The sequence below is a fragment of the Barbus barbus genome, assembly GCF_936440315.1.
Source record: "Barbus barbus genome assembly, chromosome: 50".
Taxonomy (NCBI): Eukaryota; Metazoa; Chordata; class Actinopteri; order Cypriniformes; family Cyprinidae; genus Barbus; species Barbus barbus.
Window position 1 is genome coordinate 9,321,066 of NC_136728.1, and position 13,364 is coordinate 9,334,429.

The 13,364-nt window shown below is 35.8% G+C and overlaps 1 protein-coding gene across 1 annotated transcript in view; it reads left to right on the forward strand.

Annotated features, from left to right (window-relative positions):
- Positions 1-13,364, forward strand: part of grm8b (glutamate receptor, metabotropic 8b) — a 151,388-nt gene that overhangs the window by 86,187 nt on the left and 51,837 nt on the right. The window contains exon 4 of the mRNA XM_079414706.1: positions 12,519-12,654. Within this exon, the coding sequence (XP_079270832.1) occupies positions 12,519-12,654 (136 nt within the window). The remainder of the gene's footprint in view (positions 1-12,518; positions 12,655-13,364) is intronic.

Here is a 13,364-nt window from a genome sequence, read left to right on the forward strand (position 1 = left end):
AAGCCATTGTGCAACTTGATTCATAGTGTCAGTCAATATCTGTTCAGCCTGTTGTTGACTTTTTGCATGTACATACAACACAACATCATCCGCATACATTTGACAAACAACATCTGGAGGACATACATTTGGTAAATCATTTACATACATACTAAACAATTATGGGTCTAAAATAGAACCTTGCAGAACTCCAATATTATAATCCAAGTAATCTGATGTCACATTTATAACCAGTACACATTGTTTTCTATTTTCTAAATAAGATTTAAAAGATTATAAGATTTTAAAGTGGCGCGACTACCTAAAAATGTATTGAAATTTATGAATTAACAACTGATAAATATTTTTTTTTTACCTTGAAACAATTATTTAAATGCTTTTTTTGAAAATACTGATTAAAATGAAAATTTGTATTAAAATGACTCTTAGTAAAAGAAATAGTATAAAACATGAATACAAAGAGTATATTTGAGTATAACTTGATGTATGATTTAAATATATTTTTTTAATGATTTATTTATTATCACTCTTAGTTGACCCAAATGCAACAGTTATTCTAGTATTGTTTATATACTATTATAGTATTAATATTTTGAATTAGCATTTATTTGTTTCTTGTTCATGATTTTGTCAAATTTATTATTTTGTTTGTCTTTTTAAGCCTTTCATAATTTTTTATTTTATTTTATTTCAGCTTTACATCAATTCCCGAAAACTATAATAGTTTTAGCTTTAGTTAACAAGACACAAGTAAACAATCACCCGGTAAAATCTAGCAACTGCATAGCAACAAGAAAAATCGCTCTGAACCCTGTAAAATTATACATAGCAATATATAATGATTGATTGTTCAATACAGATTTGAATAGGCCTCTGAAGGAAGCATGTTTTCATGTTTATACCCATGTTAACGATCAATCCTTCATGTTTATGTATCACCTGAATGTGTAATTAGAGAACCTGAAAGACGTGCACAAATTTCATCGTCAGGTTGAGAGCCGAGAAGAGAAGCATTTCTGTCGGGCGCCACATAAAATGCAGCCTCAGGTGACTGGCATCTCGAGCTAATGTTCCTTGCCTGTATGAAATGTGCCTCAATTCAGCTCCACAAACCCCCTCCAGCAGCATATATGGCTCCAGTATGCATCATTGTTCTTAGATGACAGTTTTAATCAAGGTGACAAGTCTTTGTATGGTTTCATTAATGGCTGACAGCCGCAGTGCTGTTGCACATAAGGGAGAATGCAATGTGCTTCACGGACTATTTCCTTTGCCCCCAAAAGCAGAGCGCCATCTGAGGATTACAACCTGTCACACAAAGACAATTACACTTCAAAAACACTTTATGAGCTCAACCGATAAAGACAAACGCAGAAGCGCCACTTAAGATGTCCGAAACCCACTGATAGCGTCTGCATGCGCCACTCACCAGAGTGTTTAAGTTTTTGTGTTTGAAGCGTCTATAAGGGGTTTAAGTTTCAAAAATACTATCTTTTATGTCACAGCAGGGAGTGAAGAGACAGATCACTCAGGGACACTTTTATTGAAACGAAACCAAAAGTTGTGTGTGTTTTTTGCCAAACAAAGTAATACACAATGGAGCTTTAATGTTTAAATTAAAATATGGATGAAAAATTAATTTAAAATTAAACCTAATTTGGTCATGAAGTGACTCTCAGAGCAGCTCTGGAGATGAAGTTTGTGTGTTCATGTACTGTACTCATATAGTGAAACAGCAGAGGCTGAGAACACCACAAGCATCATGTGTCTTTGAGTACTGTACATGTAAACTCTTAATAAAAAGTTTTTTTTTTTTGGCATCTGCCATTTTTGGCAGGTTGGCATCTCGTTCCATGAAGAACCTTTAACATCCATGAAACCTTTCTATCGCACAAAAGGTTTTCTATAGTGTAAAAATGTTCTTTATATTATTAAAATGTTCTTTACACTAAGAAAAAGGTTTTCTTTTTAAGAACTGTTCACACTAAGGTTTTTGGGGAACCAAAAATGTTTCTTCAATGGCATTGCTGTGGAAACAGCCTTTTGGAACCTTTATTTTTAAAGAGTTTAATAGACGAAAATTCATTCACTCTGAGACAGAACAAGCAGACTTTATATGCACTATTTCTGTGCTTTAATATTCACGAACACTAGTACATATTGTGATTTGATTTATGACTGATGAACTGTACAGCCTTTGTATTTGTTCATCCAAAATTTGCCCAATTCTGTGACATTCTGCATTATTAAATACAATTTTTATTACCAAATTCTGTGATTCTCTCTGCATTTTCTGCATTGTAGAAATCATAGGGCCTTAATTGTGTAACAAATGTTTTGCTGAGGTAAGGGTGGGCACAGGGTCACAGATGCTCGTGGTCATCATCTGGCTGTGCTACGCCACACCACACCTGGACCTCAAGGACAAATGTTGCACAGGTTGCATTGAGATACCAGATCAGCAAATGCGCAAATGCAATGCTACATTTATGGCAGGATGGTGTCCACTTCAGCTTTTAAAGACAATCGGTTGGACAGCTTACAAAATGTATTAAATGCATCAACCTTTCTTTTCTAGTGTTGCTATCTACTAAAATTACCTGCTTAAATTTAGGAAGTTAAGATCTCTTTTAAATCTTTATAGATTGTGTGATGAAGCTAAGATATTATAGTAGACGCACAAAAATATTATAAAGTCATGTTTATTGATGATATTTTTAAAAGACAATCAAAAATTTTGGGGGATTTTCTTAGTATGTATTAACATTTAATTGTGATTGATTGATTGATTGATTAATCAGCACATCCTGTAATGTAAACTGAACTGATTGACAGCCCTCAAAACATGTTATATTTGTGTTTTCACTGATTCTTTAGTTCCTTCAAAATAAAAAAAAATGGCTTGATTACTAAGTGATGCTTCCTTGCCGTGGTTGGAATGACATTTTGATTGTGGCATAAAAGATTTGCCATCGTGTATTTTCATAGAGAACTGAAAATTTTCATTTTTAGTTCATCAATACAACGCAATTATAACACACATGCCGCTCGCAAGGCTGCTTTGGTTCGGCTTTTCAGCATATAGAGAAATATTTTCAGTTCTGCTCAAGGCAGCAGTTCCTGACCTTGTAGAAGCTGATTCTTTTTTGACATATGTTTCTTGATGTTTCTCTTTCTGTACTGTCATATAAACACTCTAGCAATAGGTTCAGCAGCAGAGCTTCTTTCAAATCACTATCTACAGCTCTTTCCCCATATTTTTCTTCAAGTTAGGTAATCTAATTTGAATGCAAATGTGCAAGCAGTAGGCGAGAGGGAACACGCCTTTAAAACATCAATATTTATTGCATCTATTTAAACCGCTGGGTTGGTATAACGTTGGATATTTAAAAATGTGTCCATGGCATGTGTTTGAATTGTCACCGTGGATTATATTAAATGCACTAGTTATGTATTCAAACTCTCAAAGCCTTCAAAAAAGACATTAACACCAGTCAAGAGCAGATCGCTGTGTATTAACCACATGAAAGCATTTTCTGTCATTCTAATGCTATGCAAACACCCCGTCCTGGGTGAAAATTGTCTCTGCACCCACTCGTGTCCTCCGGGACGTGTAATGGGAACGAATTGTCCTCTTATTTTTCCCCTAATGTAAAGAAAGCTGTGCACGGCTCTCAAAGGAGAACACCAGACGCGGTGAATGCAAAGACGAGCTGAACCTTAAGGCTTTTCTGATCCTCAATCTTAATGTTTGGCATCTGAAAGCTTACGATTCAGTTGTACTTGGATGCATGTACAGTAATAGCAGAATGACACAATCATTAATGAATTATTCTCTGTGTTGAATCTATGCGTTACTGTAATATGCTATAAATATTAAACATAATCCACATTTAAGTATGCAGGGTGAGGCAGTTATTTTACATTTTGAAGTACAGAATATTCACTTTGAATAGCAATTCAAAATGATGTGCTGTATAAATATTAATAAACTTTTTACTATTTAGTATGTTAGCAGAGACTTATTTGAAATCTCAGCTGTTGTTAAAATTACAGAAATACTACTCTTGAAGAACAATTCATCAAAAAGTGTTATGGATTTGATACTGACCAGCATTTTACTACCGCATATGTTATTGGTGATAGTTAATTTAAAATTTTAACAGTTTGAATAACAATTTTACATTATGTCCTCTGTGAATACTGATAAATCAACTTTTTACTATTAATTTATATGTAGAGACTTATTTGAAATCTCAGTCAGTTGTTGCTCAAATTACAGAAATACTATTCTTGAACAACAATTCATCATAAAGTGTTGTGAATTTAATATTGAATATTATGAATACAACATTATTGAATACAATATTTTAATATTGAACAATACTTTACTATTTACATTGTATACATAGAAGACTACTTGAAAATTTCAAGCATTTTGCCCTGAAATTAAAAGTACAAATGCAATACATTTCCTTAATAGTAACAGTGTGCTACACTGAAAAAATGGTGTAGGATTTACTTTGAAATAGTTTCACTCTGAAACAGTTTTCAGATTTCTCAAATAATTACAAAGAAACTGTAACATACTGAAATGTGAAGATTTAAAGTATAAAGACGGAAATAGTATTTCAACATTTCTTATAGTGTTTATGAAAATTGATAACCAAACGTATTACTATATAACTTTGAAGGTACATCATAAAGTTTGTTAATTGACTCTTTTCGCAAAAACCCAAACAATAAATAGCGTTTTGTGGCTCTAATGTGTCATGACAGATCTCTGTAGCGCCTCAGTTCAAGTGGCACGTGAACCGATCATTTTTTCATATTTACTAGTTATAGCATGAAATAAACATGAATGAACATCTTGTTTTAACCTGAAAAGATGTCAGGCAGATTCGGCTTTATGATTGGTCAAATCGCCTGTCAATCAAACTCCCAGCAAAGGGATTGACCCTCAACCCTTAGTTACTGTTGCTATGCCCGACAAGCCATGCTGCTCGCACTACACACCGTGTTCTCAAAGAGGAAACTGACAACGCGCCGACAGACAAGACGGTATGAAACAAGGTCTCAGTTTTCAAATTGTAATTTTTTTAAGAAATTCAAATAATAAATACTGTTTTGTGGCTCTTTAATGTCTTTTCATATTTACTTAAAGCGAGAAATATACATGAATGAACATCAGAGGAATGTATTTTATTTAAACCATGGAAAGACATTGATGCACACCATTGTTCAAGTTGAAGTTCAAAGTTTATCTAATCTCCTGTCTGATTTTTTATGTCAGACAAGATGGCAGATTCGGTGTCATGATTTGTCAGATTGCCTGTCAATCAAGCCCTTTGCGAACTGAAATGAAAATTACATGGATAAACAACATTTTACTCTTATGTAAGTAGAGAGTTCATTTACATTCTCAGTCATTTGTAGCTGAAATTAACTGCAAAATACTGTATTACTCAACAACATTTTACTAATCAATACTTAAATGACGTAAGTTCAATTAAAACCTCTGTTCTATGTTGTTGATATTAAACTTGCAGAGATCTTCGAACAGTTATTTTACATTTCTTTGAACTGATTGCCATGACATTTTCAGGCTTGTTACAAATGAATACTGTCAGCATCCTCTGCTTAATGCAGTGTGATGTGGCAGAGATTCATTTATAGCACGGAAGCCCCTCTCCTCCGGTCCAAACGTGTCTTTCTACAGCTATTAACTGTGGAAAGGTTGATCTTAGACGCGAGCGGGCAGAGATGTTTCTTTGTCTACAGTACAAACCTACCGCTGTTTCTCTTCAAAGGATGGATCCGCCTCCCCCAGGCAACACTGCAAGTTACATGGCAATAAACTTTGCAACTTCATACCTGGAAAAGTTTGAATGGAGTTTTTCTGCAATTACTGCTCCAGTGATTTTGGTAGTTAGAAATGAGCTGAGGTGTAGGCTGTTACTTCTAATAAAGAGGAATCTTTAACCTTTTACTATTCATTTCCATAATTAATATTGACCTTTTATATAACAGGTATAGGGACTCAAACCCTACATAGCCAGATGTTTTATAAATGAAATGTATAATGATTTGAGACACTTTACAACTGATTCAAAAGTATATGAGAAGAAATATGCAATACTTTAATACATAGTACAATATTCAGTACAGCGCACAAAAATTTGGGGCAAAATAGTATGTTTTTAATTTAAAATATTTATGTAACACTTTACAGTTATTCTTGATTAATGTTGAAAAATACATTGGAAGAAAAAAGAAAAGATGTGTACAGTAACGTATTTAATGAAAATGTGCTAAAACTTCAAGACATTCTTAGAGTCATTAAATTTAAAATGTAATACATTGACACATTTTTCCTTTAGTAAATACTATAAAAAATGTTTTCAGCTTCGCACTGAGTAATATTTACGAATTGCCTACCTATCGAAACAGCGTGTTTATGGTACTTACCGAGGCGACTCACCAGATAAAGGAACAGAGCACAATGACAAAGCCAAAAACCTTTTTAACTGACTTTTATACGCATTAGCACAGAACTTTTTTTCTGTGCTAATTATCTCGACTGTGACTGTAGTCATTTGGTATAACATACAGTGTTTTGTACAGATGCGAGTGTATCTCTTCCCACAGAAGCTTTTGTTCCAGTTTCAAACATTTCATCGCATGCTCAGTGTGGTATGCATTTGTGTCGGCTTAAGCATGCCGCACCACTAATGGCTGCCACGGTTTGCGTGTGAAACACAAAAGCCCTTGCTCCCACGCTCAGCGCACTTTTTGTGCGACGCTGGCTGTGCTCGTGTCTGAGGAAAAAGGTGACATTGTTCTGCCGTGTGATAGCAGAACAAGGTTGGCTTCTGCCAAAATATTGAAAGGCTGTATGAAATTAACAGTAAACAGTGGAAAAGAAAATTTGTCTGTGATATCTGAAGGCTTCAATGTGGGATTTATTTTCAAAATGCACTTGGCATTGATTGTATTAATATTTTAAAAGCTGCCTAATGTCTTTTAGCTGCGTTATTTGTGATATGAAGGGAAACTTTTCATCTTTAGCAGATTTGTCAGTCTTAAAGCAGAACTTAATGAAACTTCGTATTAAGAGGTTTTATGCAAAACAGAAAAAAATAAAGCATTTTCTGTAAATGTGATGATACATGTGGTGACTTTTTGAGCAATGTTGCCAAGCAATATTGCTTGGGCACTTTCCCATTGAGAATGGGCAACAAATTTCTGTCTGGATACTTTAGATCGGTCATGGGTCCTGTGTCTCACCCAGTTGCCTGTTGATGGCAACATTGCTCAAAAAGATGCTCTGTGTATCATCACCTTAAGGGGTGCAAAATATATAGCAACCATATTGGTTATATTGAAGATTTCTAATAACAGTAATGATAGATCAGTCGTTTGATATTGGATATTTAATTGTGCATCAAATAAATAAAATTAACTCTGAGAGAATATGAGGCTATAAAAATGCCAAAAATGAGCTGTGGACACATTAGCGAAATTTTGGCAAAATCTCACAGGCAAAAAAAAATAATAAACCAAGCCCTTAAAGCCAAGCTCAAACCCTTGAACCCATTGCAAAATCTATGTTTGGAAATCTATCACCCTCTCAATATTTGTGATTTGCCTGGATTCCTATTGAAATGACTGGATTTTGCCAGCAAACATTCACCAAACAATGGTAAATTTGACCTTGGCTATAGTGAATGATATTAATTAGAAATTTGCTTTGAATTGAATTTTAGACACATCTTTTTTTACATTTTGTGGTGTATTTTATAGTTTTAGCTTTTGTACAGTTAAATTAAAGACATTTGACATTAAACAAAACAGAACAGTTTTTTGTGTATTTTTTTTATTAATGTGTATTTTTATATGGTAGATTAAATATACTTTACATTTTTTAAATTTAGATTCAAATACTGAGATTTTAAAAAATACATTTTCAAATTTTCAGAAATCTGAACACCAAATTCAAACATTTGAATCTCAGAAATTGTTCAAAAACTTCTACAGGCCAAAGTTTAACCTGAAAACCTTTTACCTGTGCAACACAGAAACTTGACCTTAGGTCTAGTTTTTGTATGAGTTCGAGAACACAATTTTAAATCCATCTTCAGAAAGATGTGTCTGTTTGTCTTTCCATTGAACTGAAACACATTTTGTAGTATGTGCACACTGCAGCTACTGAATTCACTGTCAGCACTGAGCTCACAGCTGGCACAATCTGCTAATTTATGTTGCCTTTTAAGCTTGATGGGAAAATGATCAAAACTTTTAATATTAATCATCCAGAATGCTTCTCAGCTCCTGCCATTAAATGAAGCACTACCATTTGCCTTTTTAATTACTATGAACCATGAAACACAAAATCTGTCATTTAGTTCCTGCACAGCTCTTATTTTGAACTCAAACACAGGCTTAAAGAAACAGAGACATCTTAAACCCAATTTTATTAGATGCTCCGCTGTAGAGTGATGTGAGATATGGATCGTGTTGTTGTCTGATTATATTATCGAACAAGTGACATGCCTGCTGACAATAAACAAGATGCCACAGGCGCTGATAAATTGTTTGAGATTGCGACTGTGGTACCACTGTCGCACACAACGATGTGACTAATGCAACTACAAACTCTTAATGCCTCGGGCGGATTTGACACCGGGAGCTTTAAATGAGCTTCCTTACCAGACATCGTCGCCGACCTATTCAGAGTGCTCTGATCCTTGTGTCATGGCCTGTATTAATATTTTATAAGTGGTGGGAAGCCTGGAGTGTAGCGGATTCAGAGGTGAACGACATGGCAACGATAAAGCAGTGTTTGTTTATGAACTTCAGATGAACTATACTTAATTGACTCATCACCTGCACAAAAATGTAAGTGCTGTTACAAAACTTACTGCCAAAATAGGGAGCTGCCTTCTAAAGACCTGTTTACACCACTAAATGTGATATTGTTCCTCTGTTGTTATTTCTATAGTTGTGGTATGGACTTTGTCTCTGTGGCATTTTTAAAACTTTGTTCATTTGTTCAAATATCCTGACCAGGTCAACAGCAACATTAACTCAACCAATAAAGGGAGATGGGGGTGGAGCAAACTGTTTGCTGACCAATGACAGTTGGGGGCATGTTTTGAGAAGCCTGTTTTGATAAGTCATTATCAGTTCAATATTATAAAACCTGTAAAACCTTCAGCTTCGGAAGATAGTTTTGATGAAATCCTAAAGCTTTTCAACCTTAATTTTATGAAGCTACGCATGTCGTGACACTCTCGTGAACGTGCATCGAAGACTGACACGGAAGAGAAGAAATTGTTGAATAAAGTCATTATTTTTGTTTTCTTTGTACACAGAATTATTCTCGTAGCTTCGTAAATTTACAGTTGAATCATTGTCACATGGACTATTTTAATGATGTCTTTACTACCTTTCTGGGCCTTGAACGTTTCAGTTGTGCTGCTGTCTATGCAGGATCAGAAATATCTTGGATTTCAAGATATCTTAGTTTGTGTTCTGAAGATGACAAAGGCCTTGCGGTTTTGGAACGACATGAGGGTTTGTAATTAATGACAGAATTTTCATCTTTGGGTGAACTATCCCTTTAAGTCCAGGGTAACTCAAGGGGGTGCTATAGGGTCTATTGAAGAGTTTAAAAAAATGGTGTAAAAAATGTGAAAAAACAAAACAAAAAAACAATATTATTTAACAAGCAAGTAACCACCAAAATCAGGTAGCTAACCATAGAAATGGTTAAAATGGCTAAACCATAGTGTTTATAACTATCACCCACCTATCACCCGATATCCAAAACAAAAATTTGCATGCTTCTGTACCTAATTTCTTCTTACCTCATTTTGTATTCATCAAGTTCTGAGGTTTCATTTAGGAATTACAGGCTTTTGGGTGCTACTTTTTTTACACAGTACAGGCCTTCTATATGCCGTTGCCTTTATATGTTGGGAGGGGACCATCATATTTGGTGCCTCGTGACTTATAATGTTCTTTCAAACCCCTGTGTTTTGGGGAAATTGTCGCAAATTTGAAATACAAATGGGCTGTTTGGCAGCAGTGTGTTGCAATTTAGTTCAGTGGGTAGCATTGTCACCTCATAATCAAAAGGTCTCTGGTACAAGTCCCGGCTAAGCCAGGTGGCCTTTCTATGTGACCTTTCCATGTTCTCCCCCTGGATGCTTCAGTTTTTCCCACGGTTAAACCAGGTGGCCTTTCTATGTGGCCTTTCCATGCTCTCCATATCGTGACGTAGGTTTCCTCTGGGTGCTCCCACAATCCAAACACATGCAGCATAGGTGAATCTGGACCATCTGTCCAGGGTGTTTCCCTGCCTACACTTGGCAAAAAGAACATCCATCCGTTTTCAAAACCTTGTCCTACATAGGGTTGCAGGAATGCTGGAGCCATATGCTCTCAGAAAAAAAGGTGCAAAAGCTGTCTCTGGGGCAGTTGCCTTTAAAAAAGCATACATCTTTATACCTCATTTACTGCTAAAGGGTGCATATTAGTACCTTGAAGGGACCAAGAGTGTACATATTAGTACCTTTAAAAAAAAAAAAAAAGTACTTCCCCAGTGACAGCTTTTGTACCTTTTTTGTTGAGATGAAAGGAATAGGAAGAGATCCAGCATCCCCTCAACCCAACGTACGACAAGGTTTGAAAAGTAGATGGATGTTTCTTCCAAGGGCGGCAGCAAGATTGTGAGGTTGCATCTTGTTTCCCCTAATAAGCATCGTTCTTAAGTCAGACATGACATCTTGAAGTGTGCCCCATGAAGGCGCACTGCCAGTCGACATTATCGCCGCACAGCATCTCAATTACATGATGATGACTGAACTGATTATAAAGCAAAACAGCCACCATTAAGGAAAGCATTAATGGTGGCGCTTATCCTTGAAAGGACACCTATTCGGCATAATCACTGTCTTTGGGTGAATTGGGCTTCATGATGGCTTCCTGAGCTGCTCTCGGGATGGGGCCACCACAGCCGTTCATTAAATGGACTGTAGTGGCAAGAGCGCCTATTTGGAGGGGTACTAAAGTGTTTAACTCAACCCGTGAAGTGCTAATGCTGTAATGGAGGGCTTAGAGACAAGATGGAGGGTTATTATAGCCACACATTACGCAGTGCAGTGGCCTGATTCCATATCAATGCTCCTTGCTGCAAACGATGTTGCAGGTGAAGAAATAAATTGACCTCAAGAGCAGATAGTTTATTTTGGAGTGAGAGACAACGAGCACGAATCTTCCATTAGTGTGACTGTTAGACTGTCTGCCATATATTGAAGACCTGATCAGATCTTGATGACATGACATCTCTGAATGCAGAAACCGAATTGCTGTTGTGTACGTTTGGGTGGATATGACACTATGGCCATTGGTTTTCAAGTGCAGAGTCATGCACTTTCTGAATTGCATTAGGCCGAGTAAATAAGCCAGGACGTGTTTGACATCACCTTGTGTTCCCGCAGGCACCTTGGGCAAGGTGATGCTATCACATATCATTTGAATCTAAACATGCTTTCCTCACTCCACTGAGAAAAACACTGAATCTGTTTGTTGTTTTCTGGTCCCTCTGTATCTAATCTATGTGCATCCCTGTCCGTTTTATAATGGAATAAGTTTCCGTTGCCGCCTCTGTGTTTTCATCCTTCCTTCCGTGCTTTCTGACCTTCTCATGTCCTGTCTTTCTCTTTCTCTCTTTGTCGCTCTCTTCTGCTTTCATACTCAATTTCATTCGCAATATCCTATTATCATCTTTTCTGTCATCTTCCTTTTTTCTATTCATCTTTCTTTTGTCTCCATTGTCACCTTTTCTTTTCTTTCGTCCCACCCCTTCGTGTCATGTCTTTTCCTCTTGTCTAATTCCTCTTATCCTTTCCCTTTGCTTTCATTATCTTTTCCTTTCCTGCCTTTATTTACTTCATTTCCTCTTATACAATTTCTTTCTTTTCCTATTCCTTTTCATTTTAATTTCCTTTCCCTTTCACCCCTTCCCTCCTTCTATTTTATTTTATTTTATTTTATTTCCTCTTATCAAATGTATTTCTTCCAATTCTTATTGTTATACTTTTGCATCCTCCTTTTAACTTTACCTTTCCTTTCATCCCTTCGTTTCATTCATTTTATCCAAATAATTTCCTTTCTCTCTCATGCCTTCCTTTCAATTTCCTCTAAAAATATATTTTTTCCCAATTGTTATCCAATTTCCCTTCCCTTCCCTTCCCTTCCCTTCCCTTCCCTTCCCTTCCCTTCCCTTCCCTTCCCTTCCCTTCCCTTCCCTTCCCTTCCCTTCCCTTCCCTTTGTTCCATTTCATGTTGTCTCATCCAATTATCCTTTCCTTTTCCTTCCATTTCATCCCATCTCTTCCTTTATTTTTCTCTTATCCAATCTGTTTTCCTTTCCTCACTCTGCATCATTCATTCTTCCTCCTCTTATTCTCTATAATTTTCTCTCTCTCTCTCTCTCCTGTTCTTTCTCTCAGGCGGTGTGTGTATTGCTCAATCTCTGAAGATCCCCAGAGAGCCCAGACTGGGAGAATTCGACAAGATCATCCTGCGGCTACTGGAGACACCCAGCGCTCGAGCCATCGTCATGTTTGCGAATGAAGATGACATCAGGTGTCTTTATCAATAGATATCTTTCCTTCCTCCAATTAAGATGTATATTTAATACATAATAATGGTAATCTGTCCTGGTAATATGCTGAAAAAAGAATAGTCCTAAAAAGGGATTTATGAGCAATTTAAACATTTTGTTTGCTCCTCCTTTTGCTATCTATATGGCTATAAGAAATAAGAAGAATTTTCAGTAACTAATTGCTTATTAGCATGCATATTACTAGTGTATTGGCTATTATAGTCTACATATTTTGCATGACCATATTCTACATCCTTAATCCTACACAATACCTAAACTTAACAACTACTAACTATTAATAAGTAGTAATTATGAGTTTGAGGCAAAACGTGTTGTTATGGTGAGAACTGGACCTTAAAAGAGTGTTCACACTCAAATTTTTGAGTTGATATTTTTCCTATTTTTTCCCTTTTTTAAAATAGTCAATAGGCTTTAGTTACCTCATAACTATTAACCATGATTTGCTACTTGCCTTGCTAGTCAGTGACAGTATAATATATACAATATATACAGCAAGTGATTTCTCAAGGATCATGAGTAATGGCTGCTGAAAATTCTGCTTTGCCATCACAGGGATAAATTACATTTTAAAATACATTAAAATAAAAAAAATATTTAAATTGTAGTATTTAATAATATTACTGTTTTACTGTATCAAATGTGTTTTAATTGATCAAATAAATGCAACCTT